Raw genomic sequence first — 19,408 nt, forward strand, 5'->3', positions numbered from 1 at the left:
AAAAAAAAAAAAAAAAAAAAGAAAGAAAAGGGCAAGACACTGAGGAACCGGGACCACTGAATCTATGCCCAGTTCGGCAAATACACGAGGAAAGGCTTGTTCTCGAAGGACTCGCTCAAGATGGGTCGGCGAAGTGCCAATAATTCGGAGACTCGACTTTTGTGGCAGACTCACAGATTGTCTGATTGGTCGGGACCCACACCGCTCCAGGCAGAAACAGAGTTTTTCGGTCCAGATCCGGAAGGATTTTTAGGGCTTCTCAAAAGGCTTGAAGAGAAAGGGATGAAAAGTTGGAATGTCGGCCAGAAAACAGCCTCCGAGCACTTTCACGGCATTTTCAGCCACTAGCAGGTACTCGGTATGTATATAAGTTCCCCTGGGTATCAAATATCGTGCCTGGCCTACAGTAAGTGCGGATCGATCTGGGGACGGACGTAACTAAGGACGGACAATGCTCCGAGCGATATATCTGATGCACTGCCCGGATGTCGCCGGGAAATCGTGATCGATATCCACCGCGTCCTCGACTCTTCGGTTCCTCCGCCCAGACTAGACGCGCTTGGGGAAACATCTCCGGACGCTGCCCATGAGGTTCCTGTCTAAGATGCCTCCACCACGAACAATAGATGAAGATGTCTGCCCTGGTGCCTCGGTGTAGTGCAAAAAGCGCCAAATTAATATGTGATATAAATTCGCCCTTTTCCGAGCCGTTGCGACCGTGAGATTCGTATATTCGTCGTAAATCCTTCCCTTGCTTCCTCATCCCTCTTTTCGCTCTCCCCGCGAAACCATGAAGGGCTCCTGGATGTTGGCCGCCGCCACTGCGGCTCTCACTTCAACGGCGTTTGCTGATGATTCGAACTGCTACTGCCTCCCTGGAGATAGCTGCTGGCCCTCCACGTCGTCCTGGAAATCGCTCAACTCCACGGTCGGTGGTCGTTTGGTCGCAACGGTACCCATTGGTAGCCCCTGCCATGATCCCAACTATGATGCCGCTGCTTGTGCGGCATTGAAGTCCGACTGGACTACCCCACTGCCTCAGTATGTGCTACGAGTTATTCTTGCTTAATGATTGCCAGTCATCGCCTGCGATCCCGATAAAGAGAGGAAACTAACGGTAATCACCGATATAGTCTCGAGTCGTCCTCCTCGATCATGCAGACCTACTTTGCCAACCAGAGTTGCGACCCCTTCACCGCGCAGTCTCGGCCATGCCTCTTGGGCAACTTTGTCAGCTACGCAGTCAATGTGTCGTCCAGCGACGATGTCATTGCCGCCATTAACTTTGCCAAGGAGAACAACATCCGTTTCGTTATCAAGAACACTGGTCATGAGTGAGTTGTCTGGGGAATTGGGCTGTTTTTGGACGAAGCTGACAAGGTTCCTCCAGTTATATGGGCCGTTCGACCGGTGCTGGCGCTCTCTCCGTATGGACGCACCATTTGAATGACATTGAATACAAGGATTGGTCGGATTCGTACTACCAGGGTCCCGCATTCAAGGTTTCTGCCGGTGTGATGGGATATCAGATCCTCAACGCAGCCCATGCGAAAGGGCTCGCCGTTGTGACTGGCGAGTGCCCGACTGTCGGCCTGGCTGGTGGCTACATCCAGGGCGGTGGTCACTCTGCTCTGAGCACCAAGTTCGGTCTGGGAGCAGACAACACATTGGCCTTCGAGGTTGTCACCGCCGACGGCCAGCTGGTCACTGCTTCTCGCAGCCAGAATTCCGATCTTTACTGGGCTCTGAGCGGCGGCGGTGCTGGTAACTATGGTGTAGTCATGTCCGTCACCGTCAAGGCTCACCCTGACGCCAAGATCTCCGGCGCTGGCCTCCAGTTCGCAGCCACTCCCAACAACACCGAGGCCTTCTGGGAGGCCGTCGCCAAGTTCCACACCCTCCTGCCCGGAATGACCGATACGGGCGTCACCGTTATCTACCAGATGGTTTCGGGCGTCTTTGCCATCAACCCTCTGACCGCGTACAACAAGACCGCCGACGACGTCAAGTCCATCCTGGCCCCCTTCACCACGGCCCTCGCGGACCTCGGTATCACCTACAAGGTCTCCTACACCGAGTACGACTCCTACTACGACCACTACAACAAGTACATGGGTCCTCTGCCGTACGGTAACCTCGCGGTCGCTACTTACCAGTACGGCGGCCGTCTGATCCCCCGTAACGTACTCGAGAACAACCCCACCGGCATGGCCTCCGTGCTGCGCAACCTGACCAGCCACGGCGTCGTTGCCGTCGGAGTCGGCATGAACGTCTCGCAACCCGGCAACGTCTCTAACGCCATCTTCCCCGCCCTGCGCAACGCCGCAGTGACGATGCAGATCGGCACAAACTGGAACGAGACCGCCCCCTGGTCCCAGATGGTCACTGACCAGTACAAGATCACCAACGAATACGTGCCTCAGCTCGAGGCCGTCACCCCGGGCAGCGGCTGCTACCAAAACGAGGGCAACTTCCGCCAGCCCAACTGGAAGGAGACTTTCTTCGGCAGAAACTACTCTCCTTTGCTCAAGATCAAGTCCAAGTGGGATCCTAACAACTTCTTCTACGTCCTCAAGGGTGTCGGCAGTGATGCCTGGAGTGTTTCTGAGTCGGGTCGTATGTGCCGGGCTTAGTGATTGCTTTCCTGCGTTGCTTTCTTTTCATATACAATACATAGACTGATATAGACAGCGGTTGTTATCTTACTTTGATACCCCGTGATAAAAAAAAAATTAGTTTCTAATACTCTATGAGAATTAATGAACATATCTTGCTATATTCCAACAGGTCTTCGAATCTCTGCCTATACTACATAGTGGACTTTTGTTACGAAGCAGAGGGCGACTGAACGTGGATACAGACAAAAACATCGTAGGACAGGCATGTCTCTTCGCCGCCGATCTATGGCATGTTGGGCCAGGCCATGGATCCCAAATATGAGGACAATTTGATGACCGACTAGAGCGGCTGTGGTTGCCGTATAAGCTCTGGCGTCGAAGCCACGTGTGCGATAAGGTTAAACTGCGGCCCTTTCTATGCATGAACCCTACTCTATTAGGTATAATGTCCGTATCTAAGTGACTAGCATTGCTAACCACTCTTAGTGGAGCATGGCATCAGATCTAGAGTTGACCCAAAAAGGGGTTTACTGAGGAGACCACTTGAACCTAGGTTGACAAACAAATGAGTAGAATCTATTAAGTAGTATGAATTAACTATAGACAGGTGATGACCATTCGGGATCCCTGTAAGATTTTTCTATATGCATTGTCCGGAAACGATGTCTAGTCTATTCCGTGCGGACCGAGATAGTATTGCTTTGAAATCGATGCTTCCCATGCTCTTATACAGATGAGTCATGCTTTCGTCTCCGTGTAGCGTCCGAATCATCCTGTAGCTCAAGGAAATCGCCTCGTTCGAGGTCGCTCTCTCCCAGCCCCTGGGATGAATTCCCCGGTCTCCCACTGCTGCTGTTGTTGGCGCCTCCGGTGGGACCTTTCTCATTCGTCGGGTCTGGACTAGGCAATTCCTCGTCGTAGCCATGCACACCTCCCACACTTTCCATAGTGAACGGACTAGCTGTGGGAGCATCCAGAGCGTTAAGCTCCTCTGCGGAGAAAAGCCAGGGGAACAAGAACGCCCGGACAGGAATAAGCAACAGGATAATAACCGGAAACCCAATAGCAGCGATAGTCTGGGTGATGGCAAAGGTGCCACCAAAACCAATAAGTTCAACAACCACAAACAGCCAGATGGACCAGCGTCGTTCCAAACGCTTCAGAGGATGCGATGAAGCGGTGAACCCGTGTTCTTGGGCCAGGAAAATCAGCTTCTGGGTAATACCATTTCCCTCGAGTGCTTGAACGCCCATGACGAAGAAGAGTCCGGCTAAGACGCCCTGCGGGATCAGATGGATGACAATGAGCAGTGGTCCGGACATGGTGCCTAGCGTCATTATTCCTTGAGCTAGATTGCTGAAGCGCTGTTCGACGACGTGGTCTATCACTCGGACCACTTTGCCCTTGTTTTCTTCGTTCTCGTCTGCGACTTGTCGGGTTACACATAGCGAGGCTGTGTGGAATGGTGCTTGGGGGATCAGTCCGTTCGGGGCTGGGAGGCCCAGGATTCCTGCTACTCCTGTTGTAATTCCTAGGAGGAACATGTCCCAGTGGAATCCGGCGGGTTTGCGCAGGGGAAATTCGCTGCCTTGTGCAATGAGAGAGGAGACTGAGATGCAGGGGCACACGGTCAGCATGATTGTTGCAGGGATGAAGGGAAAGCATGAAGTGAAAGACGCTTACCATTGTGGTCAAAGTAAAACAGGATGGTCAAAAGCAATGCGAAGGGGATGGCGAGGAAGATATCACCAACACTAAGATCCCAGAAGCGCACCAACCAGCCACGGTCCGCCGTGGGGAAGAAGGATTTACTGATCGGAAGAGTCGAGACGCTCACATCACGCATATGTCCGAAGTGAACAAAACCCGTGAAGAAGACGATAGTCAGTACGGTGCCGTAGTCTTCGATGAACTTCCGAACCCAACGATGGAAGAGGCTGCTTTTGCCGATTTCACCGCAGACCCAGCCACTCATGAGAACTAACAATGCGACCATGATGCTGAGATATGCGGATGTCTCCCCATCTGATCCCCATTGTCGGGTGAGAACCTGGATACCCTTCTGGAGATAGACAAACGCGACATAGAAACCGAAAATATCGCATGAGAAACGGGTGACGTACGTCAATCCATTACACATGTTAGTGATGGCGATGATCCAGTGCATAATCAGGGACCAACTGCATCGCGACGAAAGAACAAAACGGTGTCAGCGAGTCATACACCCCAACTCAAAGACTGGAGCCGCACTTACATTCCTATCCATGCCATGAAGCCCAGGTAATTGGTGCCTCGCGGTGCTATGATATCATAAACCGTGTAGTTGAAGACTGTGATCGGACCTGTTTACATGTGTTAGTCACCAAGCTCGGGATATTGGAGAGCGATGCAGAATTGGCACTGGCATATATCCACAACATGCAGGGCACTGACCAGTAACACCAACAATGACGAGCGGCTGTGCAGCGAATAATGAGAAAACAACTGCCCCAAGCACTGATGAAAGTAACACTTCGTTCACGCCATAGTTCTGGTGAGTTTTCTCAAACATATCCAGTGAGAAGGCCAGGGCCGGCAGGATGCTACGACTGTGTTAGCATTGTGTTCAAGATACAGCCTCATTGTAACATTGGTGCGTTGATGGATTCATCAGAGGATTTTTGTCGTCGATGGACCTACTTCGCAAAGAACATATAAACCGTTGCCGGAACCACTCGATAGTCCCAAGCATCGGTCCAATCGCTTATGAAGAACGGAGCTCTCCTCTTGATGTCGTGGATCATGCCACGGAAGAAATGTATACGCCACCATCTTGATTTCGTGGCCGACGTTGCAGCAGACCGACGAGTGGCGTGTCGCGACAAGCGTTCGGGGTCTTGTGAAGTGTTTGGATCGCCCATTTTGCTCCGGCCACCGAGACCGTGGTGCAACGTGAAGATAACCCTTCAGGGCTTGGATGAGTGAACAATAACGATGTTCTTATAGAGACTCCACTCGGAACTGAAAAACTGGATATTATAGGTCGGAGAGAAGAGTTCCGGTTGGGAAAGCGAATGGTCAAAATCACTCCCACGCGAAATGAGAAGCAACAAGTATAACTTTAAGAAAAAAAAAAATAATAATAATAAATAAATAAATAAACAAGCGCAGTCGGCGAGGTGTACGACTTCTATATGACTAGTAGGAGATTTTTTGCCTTTTTAACCCTCGGGAGCACGAATCCATTTCTTTTGCCGCAAGCCAGAATAAAGGCAGGTGGAGACACGCTTTAGTTGGTCACTGGCAAAGGGGATATCGAACTAAAACTAGGATCATCAGAAAAGCAAGAGAACTATTGGTGGCCGGCCAGAGCCTGACCTCAACATGCCTGGGGTCCTGGCGTCGGGGTAAAAGATTCAGAATGGCGTCGGAAAAGTTTTCGCGAGATCCCGTGCCTCTCGCAACCCTCAAGAGCAGGGTGACAGATGCAAGTAATAATACTTTCACGAGTTGTAATACCTACTGGTTCTAGGGTCCATTCAGTAGAGGGTTAAGGGAGAAAAACAACTTTATCTACACAATCCAGGGACCTTCAAAATAATACCTGCCAGCTTCTGGACAAAATGATATCCTCACAGGACCCGCATTTTCATTTCTTGCCCTCCCGAGGTGGGGATGACGCCAAGCAAAACTGACCGCAATCTCGCCCTTCATTGGACTGTGTGGGTCAGTCTGATTGCTGCCCGGGCAGAATTTTAGTAGATTATGATTGAGTTGAAGAAGGCTTCGCTGATGCAATCATTAAACCATCGCTTATCTCTAGTTCTCTGCTTCCTGGTCCGCCAAGCGGCTGATGGAAGTCAGATTATACACAGTAGACCTACAACGATCAAGCTACTTTTACATTACACATAGAGACCACAGGAATAAGGTAACAAACACAAGGAGAAAAAGAAAAGACAACCACCCAATCCATAATGCAAAGACAGCGCATCATACATTAGAGGAAAATAACTCAACACCATACCCGTCGAGCATTTATAGCGACACATCTGGTGAAATCTGGCACGTCTGGTAGACATGAATGCAATTGAACATATCACTAGTATCATTAATCGTACAGGTAAAGTGGGTAACAAGTGAGCAAAGTGTCCACACAAATACTATGGACTATATGCTGGCGGCATATCCTCCGTAAGGCCACTCGTATACATAATATCTTCCGACGGTAGGAACCTCCTGCCTGTGTAGCCTACCTGGATGGGTAGCTCCAGCTTCAACGCGGCATGGCCGTGCCCAGAAATAACCATATATAGTTTCAGGCTGTATCTTCTGGAAACAAGCATGGAAGAAAATGAAGGTGTAAGGTATGTGGGACTGCGGCACTTGAATATCAATTCTGCCTCGGATTCCCAGGTGGTTTCAGTGCCTATGCAGTCGATTAGTCACTCTATACCTCAGCAGGCTACAAACTACCGATCTTCAAATGAGCTGTCCCAGGAGGAAATACTAACCCATTTCTAATGATGTCCAACGGGAAAAGCAAAGCTTCCTTAGCTGACTCGAATAGGACTTGCGCGTTTCGAAGGTGAACGGAAAGGTGGAAGCATCACATGTTGCCGGTGATCTTCGTTGGGGTTCAATAGAGACAAATGTGCTAGCCTTCAGATTCGAGCGAACTATCCCATGGAGCTGCCGCGGCGGTATCCGCATGGCGTCGCCCTTCTTTAACGATTCATATCGAAGCCGCAAGCGTACTGATGTGGCGGCGCCCTCCTTCTCCGGCGAAAACTCAAGAGGTGCTGGCTCATGGCTATAGACGTGAAGTCTCCCAGTCGGTCGAAAGAACGGGTTGCGAAGAGTCTTCAAGGTAGAAAGTTTGTATTCTCCAGGGAAGTCTTCGATACAGACAGGTGGTTGCCGTCTGTGAGAAGCCCACAGTGTAAATGGCCGAGTCGTGTCCACCACACAGTGCCCTTCAGCTAGGAGTTGGGCGCGTATTCGGTAGTCAATACTGCAGGTACCCTTGGAACCCGAGATCGTAGTCCGATGACTAGCTGGCGAGAAATTGACATTGAGCGATGAGGGGATATCCTGGCCGAATTTGTTCGATACAGGGCCGCTTATGCTTTTCGGTATCAGAAATCGGAAGTGGTAGCATTGGTCTACGTTGCTGATAAACTGTTGCTCTGGATAGGTCACGTTCAAGTTAATAATCTGGTTTGCCGAGTGCCCTCGGTGCTGGTCAGCCATGTTGTCCAGTGTCTTATTAAAGAGACGCCATGCCTTTTGATGAATATATGTGTGATAGAGCATTGTCGGGGATTCTCCCGCCAGATCGACATGATTGAATAATGTTCCTGTGGTACGTAAAGCCAGTCAGATCGAGAGTCACATAAGGTGCTATCGCTCTTTCTTTACTACTATGGTTGACATCTACCTTCTAGGGTTACTTTCACTATGCCAGATATCGGAGTCCTCAGGCCTTTCGGTGACACAATAACTGTTCCTTGGACGTGTTGACCGCTCTCGAAGATGGGAAGTTGCCCGTGTTTGCGATGGTCCGGGGTCCATGGTGTAGAGCCGGGAAATGATATATCCAGAGTAATAGCCATTGTGATAAGGCCAGGCTGTGCGCGGTCGGCTCGAAGAGGCCGGATTGAGCGATGCTCGTTCCTCCGTCCATTTCAAGAATTGCAGTTCCATGTTGTCATTCTATTATAGCCCTCGCAGCGGTGAGACTTACATCGTTTACTGCATGGTCACCAGGACGTGCGAGGAGACATCACTTCCCTCTGACTAAAAGAATACCGATCTGCCCACCAAAATTTCTCCGGAAGAGACGCCCAAAACCCAAATGTTAGAGTTACTGCTAGCTACAAAGTGTTCGGGACAAACGAGATAAATATTGAAGCGAACGATAGCAGCTGCTTCCCGGGCTCGTTTGCAGTTGCGGTGTAACACGATTACGTTTAACGTGCATGCGACAAGTCCGACTGCTTGCGTGGCTGGAGGATGATGTTTCCTGGAAACACGTCATGCTAAAATGCGAAATATGACAGGTGCGAGTAGATCGTTCAGATGATCTACAATACGATCTACTATCTTCCTTTCCCTGCATAGCCTCGAAAGTCTAATTCCAATATGATTAGCATTTTTAACTCTAAAATGCTTCGCATGCCCCACCAGTGGTATTCTTTTTATTTGTTGGCTTGTATAGATAAGCATGGATATGATCTAGCGTAAACACCTTGCTATCTAGTGCATAGTGCCTGGGGAACGACGAATAAAAGTGCAACATGGTTCAGTATTGTACCTTATCTACTTGCTCCACCGTATCTTGTGTGTCTAGACTCTAATAGCGACACTATTTTTAGCCTAGTGAATGAGAAGAGGCATCCACCGATAGTGATTAGCTCGCTATCTCGAGTGATAATAATAGCCTCTCCGATATGTGGCTATCATGTGCAGTATATTAGGGCTTACATTATATAGTTGACCGATAGCACAAGCGCAATTACAAAGCCCTTTCAAATAGTATCTTGCCAGCATCAAATCTAAAACTCTATACAAATTTCTATACAAATCTCTATACAAATCATCTCAACCTCAATCGCTCATCGCTAGCTAGGGAGCAATCCCACCATCAATAGAAACTACAAAAACAAGGGTTGTAGTCTATCACACTCCTGGGCCCGCAATGAGAGTCTTGATCCCGTTCCCCAATCTCACCTCCTCAAACGCCCGCGGCGCATCCTCAAATTTGAAAACTTGCGTGATCAGCGCCTTCACATCAATTTTCCCGATAGCAATCAGCTCAATAGCGAGCTTGTAATCGCCACTTGAATATCGGAAACTGCCCCGAATAACGAGCTCCTTTGTGCATGCCGTCGTGATTGGAAACTTGACTTCCTCCTTTCCCATCCCTCCTTGAATATACGTTCCACCAGGTCTCAATATATGGATACCAGTATACACCGATGGCTCCGCGCCAGAAGCCTCGATAACAACATCTGCGCCTACTCCGAGTTCATTCTCTTCTTTCAGCCGAAGAGCGTTATCCGCCGGAGAGGAGTCCATGCCCGGCAGAAAATGAGCAGTTGCCGCATAGGCACGGGCGAATTCCAATCGTTTAGGCTGTACATCAACAACAATCACCTTGGAGGCCCCAAAAGCTCGTGCTACCGCACAGCACAAGAGGCCGACGGGCCCTGCACCAAATACCACCACCGACTGCCCTGGCTGCAGTGCGGCTTGTCGAACAAGATGCACTGCAACACTGAGGGGCTCTACAACGGCGCCTTCTTGCAAGCTAACATTCGTGGGCAGCTTGTAGCAAAAGTCCTCTGGCAAAACATAGTACTTGGCCAAGGTGCCGTCGAAAGGAGGAGTAGCAGCAAATGCCATCTCGCTGCACAAGTTATAGCTCCCTACTTTGCAAAACGTGCATCGTCGGCAAGGCACTCCTGGTTCTAGGGCAACATGATCGCCCACTGCCAGTGATTTCACTTTAGATCCAACTTTCTCTATTACTCCAGCTGACTCATGGCCTAGCACCATCGGCTTTTCGAGGATAAATTGGCCAATTCGGCCCCTCTGCCAGTAGTGGACCTAAAACAGGAGTTAATGCCAACCCCTTGCGGTTGCCTTTTCCAGACGCAAAAATAAATACGAAACATACATCACTGCCGCATATCCCTGTGTATTCAATCCTCACGGAAACATCGTAGGGCTCTAACAAATCCGGTACCGGGCGATCCTCGAACTCGAGTTGTTGGACAGCTTTAAGCACCAACGATAAGTTCTGGAATGGTAATGTCAGGTAAGGAGTTGGAATGGATCTCGAGCTTTTAACTGTCTCACCTGCTCTTTGTTGATCATATTTTAGGCTATATTTGAACTAATATATGTGGCTTTGGGTGCTCAAGAAAAAAAAAAGAAAACTAACAAGCCGACACAACAATTCGACCCGTCACACCAGGGGATCCGCCCTCTCTTTAAAGCTTTCATTTTGGGGTAGGATCTATTAGCAATTTAGTACGATATATTTCTCCAGTTCATGCTGTTTGAACTGTGGAGTGCGGGAGGCCAATCTCTCTCTACAGTTGACAGTATAAGAAAATGGCATTGATCGGAATAGACGGCGTTTTGGCCGAAGGGAAAGTGGATGAATGTGGATCTCCGGGGAGAGAATGTGGATCCACCGATGCATCCGGCCACCGAACAGCTTGGATCGGTTGGAAATCCAACGGCAAAAGACGGCGTGTGCTCCGTCTGGTATGTTCACCGATTTATTCTGGGGTCCAGTTCCATAGAACAGCACATTATCAGCGGTAACATTCTGAAGTGGCCCGACTCTTGGTCTCAAGTATTAAGTACCATTGTAGCTCCCGTAGAATCCTAGAACAACCAAATTCCTAGAAATCAACACACCATGCAACTCCAACACAGCTACTATATCGGCGTTGATGTGGGCACGGGGAGTGCACGCGCTTGTGTCATTGACCATACCGGCGAGATAGTCGGTTTAGCATCTGAAGATATTGCTCTCTGGCATTATGGACAGGTGTACTATGTGAGTTTCTACCCAGTGTCCCCATGGATCAGGTGGGTGACGGTCGATCATTAACCTAGTATATATTTGGTGATAGGAACAATCTACCACAGACATCTGGCGCTGCATCTGCTTAGCAGTTCGTCGCGCGCTCGCCGAGAATAAAATCGACCCATCGCACGTCCGTGGTATCGGTTTTGACGCGACTTGCTCTCTTGCTGCCTTCTCCACCGATACCGATGAGCCAGTCTCCGTTACTGGGCCCGAATTTAACAATGACCGGAACGTGATCCTGTGGCTGGATCACAGAGCAGGAAGCGAAACAGATAAGATCAATGCAACTGGACACAAGGTGCTGAGCTACGTGGGAGGGAAGATGTCGATCGAGATGGAGATCCCCAAAATCCTGTGGCTGAAAAATAATATGCCGGCTGAGACATTTGCAAAGTACAAGTTCTATGACTTGGCAGATGCTCTCACTCATATTGCGACCGGTAGTGAGACCAGGAGCTTATGCAGTCTCGTCTGCAAGCAGGGATATCTGCCGAATGACCCTGAGAGCAGCGTCCCCGGTGGATGGTCGGAGGACTTCTTCGAGACGATTGGACTTGGTGATTTCAAAGAAAATGTTTTCTCTACAATTGGGGGGAAACATGGAGTGGTGAGTTGGATTGGGCAGGCTTTTCCAGCGGTGTCACGAGTGTCTAATGCTTGTTAAACAGAATGGTCACCATCTCCATGCAGGAGAGCTCGCCGGCTATCTATCCGAGAAAGCATCCAAGGAGCTCGGTCTACCAATCGGCATCCCCATTGGTAGTGGTGTTATCGACGCCTATGCCGGCTGGATAGGCACGGTCGGAGCCAAGGTTGATCTCCCCAGCAACAGCAGTGACAAGAGACAGGAGCTCTTTTCTAGACTCGCAGCGGTAGCTGGAACTTCCACATGTCACCTCGTTATGTCGCCGAATCCTGTTTTCGTGCCTGGAGTTTGGGGACCGTATCGAGATGTTTTGCTTCCCGATTGCTGGATGGCCGAAGGAGGGCAATCTGCAACCGGTCAGCTACTCAAACATGTCATTGAAACTCACCCGGCATATAATCAAGCGAAGGATCTGGCTGAAGTACAGAAGAACAATATTTTTACGTTTCTAAATGATCATTTACGAGACATGGCGGATAAAAACAACGCACCCTGTGTCGCATACCTTGCGCGCCATTTCTTCTACTACGGGGACCTCTGGGGCAACCGATCTCCCATGGCTGATCCAAAGATGACGGGCTCTATCATCGGCTTGACGAGCGATACATCAATCAACAGTCTCGCCATTATGTATTACAGCACGTTGGAATTTATCGCGTTGCAGACCCGACAAATCATTGAGAGCATGAATCGGTCCGGTCATCACATTACCTCCATTTTTATGTCGGGATCTCAATGCCAAAATGACATTCTAGTCAACCTAATTGCCTCTGCCTGTGACATGACTGTTGTAGTTCCGTTTTATGTGAATGCAGCAGTGTGTCACGGAGCCGCGATGCTGGGTGCTAAGGCTGCGACCGCGGATGCGAAAGGAAACACAGCAGATCTCGAAGAGATTATGGAGAAGATGAGCAAGCCAGGGAAGTGTTTCTTCCCAACTGAGGATCAGAGAGAAAAGAGTTTGCTGCAGGCAAAATACCATGTCTTTCTCGACCAATGTCAAAAACAGAGAGAATATCGGGCTTTGGTTGACCAGGCCCTGGCAAAGTGAGCCATGAGGGCCATGGATACACCAGCAGAATGAAGGACGTACTGCACTAGCAGCTCAGTGGACAGTGAATCAGAAGACCACGAAGCGCATTATGGCTTTGGTAACTCTGGTGTTGTGGCAATTAGGGTACGCAACAACGGGCATACCACGGCGATTTGCCGGTCACTTGTCACTTGTACCCCATCAAGGTTCAAGGGCTTAACTTGATACTTACTAACGGCCAAACTATACTATCATACGATCTTGGAATGAGATCAGCTAATCTATAATTGTTTATGAATCTTCTATAGGCAGGCAAAATGGAACATAATGATGACGTCTATTTTATATGTGCTTTGGTCCATTTATATATATAGAGGATTGATTACCCTTCGGCAAAAGTGAAATGGCAGACCTCTCCAAGATCTATGCTAGATTGTCAAGAGCTTAATCACCCGTACATCGGAATTTCTCGTGCTACATGGCAATTTGACATCCAAGAATGTATGGGGCTGAAGTCCAGTCAGTACGCATAGTACGCATGATACCCGCTTGAGCTTTTCATACAGGTTTGCGACTATACAAAAACATACTCTGAAGCTTTCCTTGTGGATAATCTGAAAGGTAAAAAAAAAAAAAAAAAAAAGGAATCAATAAAAAAGAAAAAGAAAAAGCGTAATAAAAGAATGTCGAGGGTGAGAAAGTAAAAGCAAAAAGTTAGTGCATCATCCGTGAATCGAACACGGGCCTCATCGATGGCAACGATGAATTCTACCACTAGACCAATGATGCTGTTGAGCTATTGGCTCTTAATGAAGGCCTTCACTTTCTTTTGTTTTATATTCCAAAACCAAGGGCTGTCGTAAAGCTATGCGCGGCTTAATAGGTGAGCTGTATATCCCTCTTGTACATTCACAGTTTTCTAAATAGTGTTACAAGTATAGAGTGGTTGCAAAAACGGCGATACTGTACTGGGATGTAAAATACAATCATGTATACCTACAGCTGTACAGCTCGGATACCGCCGCTATTTTTGCAAGGGTGCAACGGATGTCATGTGGGCTCATTCATTGTTTTTCTCTATAAAGAGTCAACTCGCCCATCTTATGATCAATGATGACCATCTCCAAAAGTTATTTCCTAATCCTCCAAATCAGAACGAAATAATGACTGCCACCAACTACTACGGTCCTGACCCCAACAATCACCCTGACCAAAAAGAATTATCTAATATCTTCCGCAACCTGAAGCCCAGCACAGACTCTGCCTTTGTCCTGGGCTGCGATGGCGTCCTCCGAAATCTGACGATAGACCACAACGTCCTAGACGCTATTGGTCTTCCACCCCGATTGATCAAAGCCTTTCTCGATCGGGGTCCATTTGACCCACGGATGGAAGATATGTATCGTGGAGTGGATGGAACCAAAGTACCGCAGGAGCAGTGCTGGAAACCAGATCCATCGTTATTACCACTACCACTGACAGCGGAGGAAAAAGCACGGATAAAGAAGGAGAACGAGGAACACAAGGACATTATCCAGGAGAGTATTCGGAAAATGGAAAGTGGTGAACTGAAGCCGTGTGGGGTTGCTATTCGGTCGAATCATGATATTCTGTCGTCGTCCTAGGTAGAGAGAGGGGGATGATATTGCACAGTTACGCAGTTACTCAACTCATTCCTTCTCTAGTTACGCAGTAAGACATGCCCTGCTAAATATATAATTATTAACTATCACTATGTACAGGCGCATTCTGAACAACAGGTTCCTTGGAGGGCAGATCACGAATGTCGCGCTCTCCTGCAACAGTAGGCTCCTCATCCAGTGCATACGTCCCCTTTCCGTGGCCTATATCCGTCCTAATCAGAGTGTACCTCTTATCTAACTTCATCAGATGGGCCGCCCGTTCAGATGCGCTCCACGAAGAAGTATCTCTGAAATCGTCCAGCATTTTACTCTTGGCGATCCAGGGAAGCATTGAACCAATTGATCGGGGACTCCGGGGGAAATCAAATCTCCTCTTTCGTGTGATAAACACATACATGAGGACAAATGTGTCAAAGGAAATAATCAGGAAGACCACGATAAAAGCCGGTCGAACCGGAATAAAGGACATGAAGGTGTCAAAAATGGTAGCATCGGGGACTGACACGGGTTTAGACAGGCGATTGAAATGAAAGTCACGATGCAACGTAACGTCGGTCGCAAACACTGTCTGGTAGACTAGGGTTGCTGCCTCGATCAAGAGGTCGATATCGATTGTGGTTGAATCGCTCGTGTTCTTCTGCTTGTACACATGGGCTGCCAAGAGTCCGAACCAGTTTTGCAGGATTTTGTGACGGTCTTTCGGAGTATAGTGCGTGATATTAGCTTGAAGTGGGTTCGCAAATGCTCTATTGTAATTAGCCAGGCTTGCAGTGACGTTTGCCAGCATGGGGCCCTCCGTGATGGCGGTTCCGTTCATAGTATCATAGATCTCGACATATCCACGAAGGTCGAAGGTGGCAAGGAAGGTTTGGATCGTGGCACTGGACTCGCAGTACAGCGCGGCAATATTCTCTGGGGGAACTTCAGCAAGACCAGCCTCGTTTGATCGGGCAACCACCAGAATCCCAGGCCTTCGGCATAAGGGGTGCTTCTGGTCTGATTCGGTCGGGACGATGAAGTCGACGTTAAATGGCGCTTTCGAGCTACTTAGGGCTGATTCCTGCGCACTGATTCGACAGGTTGCATTTGGATGCCCGGATGGGGAATACTGCCAATATGTCGGACCCGAAAGAATGTCTTCAGAATGGCTGTTTGCCATAGAGAGTCGTTGGCACATTAGGTTGGCACCAATACCGACTAACGGGCTGGTAGCCCATTGGTCTTCAGTCATGTTCGACTGCACAGGAAGCAAGGAGTGGGTTGTAGTAGTCCAGGGAAGTATAGATATGCCAGTGTAGATGCTGCTCTGGAACAGATCGGCCTCAGCCAAGATCGAAGTGTGATTGCCGACAGTGTAGGATCGATCGTCATATTCCGATTCGACAATGTTACCGGTAGCCATCGGGGTGTACTCCAGGGCGAAGAGAGCGCTTGCAAGAACAGTCAGGATCGTGTTGAGGATACACGTCAAAGATACAAGACCAAGGAGCACATAACGACGATTGAAACATCTTAGAGCCACGGCAAATGGGCTCTGAGACCCATAGTCTAGTAGAAAGGAGGACCGAGCAGTTGCGTTTCCCTTTTGAAGTATGAACCAAGGCTCCAAAATAGTGAAGTTCTGGTAAACTGATATATACAATCCCCGTATGAGAGCAGCACTTGCGGGAGGGAGCAACATCCATATACTTCTTAGGTCGTCCATTTTGATATCAGTCAAAGGTGGAAAATACCCATACTGCCAGGACTTCGAAATAATAATGAGCATGCCTCCCAGTGCGGCAAGAAATGCCGATATTTCTAGGATAAAGACAGGGATCATGAGGAAAGGGGGTGGAGGGTCGGCCCTTCGCCGAGATCTCTTTGGGCTTCGAGGAGTGGAGTCTGTGATACGTCAATATCAATACCATCGCTTTCGCAGTTATCCCAGCTCAGCTGGACTTACCATCGGGGAAGGAGATAGCCAGACGCTGTCCTTTAGGAGTTTCCCTCCAGCTACAGCTGCCTGTGCGTAGATAGGATCGAAGCTGCCGGGTCGACAACACCTCGAGTTCCATCTGGGACAGCTTCTCCAGGCTGGTAGCATCAATAACATCTGTAGCTATGCAACACATCGATGCGATGGAGGCAGGGTTGCCGCCTAGAAAGTTTGGTCGACGTGGGTACAGATAGAGGAGACTCGCAACAAGCACCACTCCAAACGTCAAGATAACTGCTGATATGCGGACACTACTCTTTTGGACAATCAATGCAACCCGCTGGACGATACGGATGCCCTTAACATGAACAGTCTGTCGAAGGTCAAAGGTACGGCTCATCAAAGGGACAAACGACTGACTGATGGCTGCATCAACTTCAGACCATACGTCACCTTGGGATAGCATTCCGTACTGATCGTCCATATTTTTGGTAGCGACTGCCATGCGCAGCAGTGAGCTGCTAAACTTTGCCGTATCAAAGCCAGTCTCCGACAGATTTGTAGCTGTATCCGATTGTACATCGATCAAAGCGACCGAGCCATTCGCATACAGTGTAATTTCTGCCTCGGCCGTCATATAATCCACACTGCACCCAAATGGACTAAACCAGTCTGAGGACTTGTTCGAACCATGTTGTGCGTCTAGTACCGCTTGATTCGCATGCACCGCTACCCCGACTAGGTCGAATTGCCCACAGAGCTTTGGGTTCTCGTTCCATTGCAACAGCTTCCAATATTGTATTTGAGGAGTGTCCATCTCTTCCTCTTGATCGGGCCGTGCGGTACAAGTTTCGAAAGCCCCCGCAACATTTGCCAATCGAGTACCGTCTTGGTCTGACAGAAGAAGCTCAGATATGGGCAGTCTTTGTCGATCCCCTTCCATACGTGATAAATCCGCAAATAAACCATTGCCATCGACATAGGCACACGATACATCTGCCCAATATACCGATTGATTCAGCCTCCACGTGTCATCTTCGGATCCGCTATTCCAATATGTCTGAACCGGGGGCATCGCATATCTTCTGGATCCAATTACATCGCTAGTCGAATGGGCATGGTTGATAGAGAGGGCTTGGTTCGCCATATTGTGAAACGTCCAGTAGGCATGCGTGTCTAAATTGATGAACTTGGGCCAAGTTTTTAGCGTTTGCGGGAAATGCATAGAGACTACCTCTGCGCTGACAAGGTTACCCAGGACTGCTGGGAGTATCAACTGCAACGAAATACTCAGGATTGACACGCAAAAAGCCACCCAATGCCGGTTGCGGGCTGCCTTAAATGGGGTCGTTGTAAAATGGCCGAATACGTAGTTGAGAAGCAATGTGTCAGCTGAAGCGCCCTTGGGGTTTGATAATAGGAAGTACGGCTCAAGTCGGAGAGCATCGTACTCGGTGAAGGACCACATAACACCTATTATGACACCCATCACCATGGGCACAAAGGTGTATGCCACTTGTTGTGCCGTAGCTATGTCTTCGGTTGAGCTAAAGATTGCGAGTCCGCCTCTTGCAGCACTACCCAGGTAAATTCCTCCTATCGTGATCAACATTGTCAACATGAGCCCGGCCAGCGAGCCCAAGTAAATGCCGCGAAGCGTGGCAGGACGCCACCCCGGCGCTCGATTTCTGTGTGGCATCCCGATATAATCCTTCCATTGTCGCATTGGTTTTATTGTATCCTTGATACATTAATTAACGAATCGCATTATGGATGCTGCCCGAGACAGCCGAATGAATCGCAGCGAAACGCCTTCGGTATAGGGAACATCGCCAGTGAAAATCCGTCATGGGCCGCAGCGGGACAGTTGCGTTTCCAGAGTAATCTGTGAAACGTTTCCAATAGCCCCTAATCGTTGTTGAATTCTCTCTCAGTCAGAAGAATAGTATTGACCAACTTCAACACGTTTCCGGGCCGAGTAAAAGGGGCAGAGACGAAGGATAAAGCATATGACATTCAGCTTGGCAGGTGAGAATTTCCTGTGGCTTTACGAGGACCCTTGACAGGGTCTCGCCTCCATCCGGTGGAACCCAACTACCTAAAAGACCATGGCAATGAGTGGGTCTAGACAATTTCGTTGCCTTCCTTCCGTGCTTTTTCCTTGCCGTTGGTCCCCATATGAAAGTAACACAGTTGGATCTCTAGACGCTGTGAAGAGGTTCGAAACGGGCGGATACACAGCTTATTGGCGATCATTTCGTAATTCAACCTGTTCTAGAGCCTCTTGGTTCTTTTTTGACTCATATCATGGTCAGGGCTCGGCGACACTTGTGGCGGCGGTGCTGTTGGCCTCAAACTTTATTGATAAGCCTAATGACTTTAGCTTGAAACCGCGCCTCTTTCAGCTCGAACAAGGAACTGGATCCCACTGAAAAATAACATCTTGTTCCAGTTTCCCCACTACTCATACTGTGTACTAGTAACTCCACTCTCAACTGATCAATGATCAATCGGCCTGAGGATCCAAGATTATTGCCGCAGTTCAGTTAAAACTGGCCTGAGGTTGTAAAGCTTACCTTCCAGGAGAGATTTCATTTCTTTAGTACTCACACATACCAATTTAAATGATAAATATCCATCAGCAAGTAGGGCAAAGACCCTATTAGTCTACACCCACCATACCCGATCAGGTAAGCCAGAGCAGCACCGAGCTGAGCTTCTATGAACCTGTTGATAATCAAATCACATACAATTGAAGGTTTTTTTTTTTTTTTCTTCCCGGAGACAGAGAATTAGACAATAATCAACAATGATGGCCGACTATCTACCTACCTCCCAGTTGTCATTGCCAACTCTATTCTAAAATAGAATCTTATGTATCCTTTGGGAGCTTCTGGTTTCTGGATAGTGTATTGCTGGACGAAAGATTTCTAGGTGACTAGATAACTCACAAGTGATTTGAT

At 48.7% G+C, this 19,408-nt stretch overlaps 6 protein-coding genes and 1 non-coding gene across 7 annotated transcripts; 2 read left to right on the forward strand and 5 right to left on the reverse strand.

Moving 5' to 3' along the window:
- Window positions 1–569: 569 nt before the first annotated feature.
- BDV27DRAFT_12023 (putative isoamyl alcohol oxidase) lies at window positions 570–2,730 on the forward strand. Its single transcript, XM_032065055.1, has 3 exons — window positions 570–1,041; window positions 1,134–1,334; window positions 1,391–2,730. The coding sequence occupies exons 1-3, from the start codon at window positions 791–793 to the stop codon at window positions 2,631–2,633; spliced, it is 1,695 nt and encodes a 564-aa protein (XP_031926074.1). The 5' UTR covers window positions 570–790; the 3' UTR covers window positions 2,634–2,730.
- Window positions 2,731–3,188: 458 nt separating this feature from the next.
- Window positions 3,189–5,766, reverse strand: BDV27DRAFT_130560 (anion exchange family protein). Its single transcript, XM_032067443.1, has 5 exons — window positions 5,298–5,766; window positions 5,052–5,200; window positions 4,873–4,960; window positions 4,302–4,798; window positions 3,189–4,227 (listed from the first exon to the last, which is right to left on the reverse strand). The coding sequence occupies exons 1-5, from the start codon at window positions 5,516–5,518 to the stop codon at window positions 3,344–3,346; spliced, it is 1,839 nt and encodes a 612-aa protein (XP_031926075.1). The 5' UTR covers window positions 5,519–5,766; the 3' UTR covers window positions 3,189–3,343.
- A 994-nt stretch (window positions 5,767–6,760) lies between these two features.
- Window positions 6,761–7,850, reverse strand: BDV27DRAFT_159194 (uncharacterized protein; the record flags this gene model as incomplete). The annotated part of the gene is made up of 2 exons (XM_032072834.1): window positions 6,761–7,026; window positions 7,112–7,850. 2 exons carry the CDS (start codon window positions 7,848–7,850, stop codon window positions 6,761–6,763), a joined length of 1,005 nt encoding a protein of 334 aa, XP_031926076.1.
- A 1,293-nt stretch (window positions 7,851–9,143) lies between these two features.
- BDV27DRAFT_165717 (NAD(P)-dependent alcohol dehydrogenase) lies at window positions 9,144–11,635 on the reverse strand (the record flags this gene model as incomplete). The annotated part of the gene is made up of 3 exons (XM_032074006.1): window positions 9,144–10,208; window positions 10,279–10,401; window positions 11,603–11,635. The coding sequence occupies 3 exons, from the start codon at window positions 11,633–11,635 to the stop codon at window positions 9,279–9,281; spliced, it is 1,086 nt and encodes a 361-aa protein (XP_031926077.1). The 3' UTR covers window positions 9,144–9,278.
- A 1,967-nt stretch (window positions 11,636–13,602) lies between these two features.
- On the reverse strand, window positions 13,603–13,673 carry BDV27DRAFT_t135. Its single transcript has one exon. It is a non-coding gene; the product is annotated as a tRNA-Gly (tRNA).
- A 323-nt stretch (window positions 13,674–13,996) lies between these two features.
- Window positions 13,997–14,557, forward strand: BDV27DRAFT_12045 (uncharacterized protein). Its single transcript, XM_032065107.1, has one exon. It carries the CDS (start codon window positions 14,048–14,050, stop codon window positions 14,507–14,509), a length of 462 nt encoding a protein of 153 aa, XP_031926078.1. The 5' UTR covers window positions 13,997–14,047; the 3' UTR covers window positions 14,510–14,557.
- Window positions 14,002–18,715, reverse strand: BDV27DRAFT_130562 (DUF3433 domain-containing protein). Its single transcript, XM_032067444.1, has 4 exons — window positions 16,473–18,715; window positions 16,187–16,411; window positions 14,775–16,117; window positions 14,002–14,688 (listed from the first exon to the last, which is right to left on the reverse strand). The coding sequence occupies exons 1-4, from the start codon at window positions 18,169–18,171 to the stop codon at window positions 14,662–14,664; spliced, it is 3,294 nt and encodes a 1,097-aa protein (XP_031926079.1). The 5' UTR covers window positions 18,172–18,715; the 3' UTR covers window positions 14,002–14,661.
- Between the last annotated feature and the right edge of the window lie 693 nt (window positions 18,716–19,408).

This window comes from Aspergillus caelatus (assembly GCF_009193585.1).
Source record: "Aspergillus caelatus strain CBS 763.97 unplaced genomic scaffold BDV27scaffold_125, whole genome shotgun sequence".
In the NCBI taxonomy this organism is placed as follows: Eukaryota; Fungi; Ascomycota; class Eurotiomycetes; order Eurotiales; family Aspergillaceae; genus Aspergillus; species Aspergillus caelatus.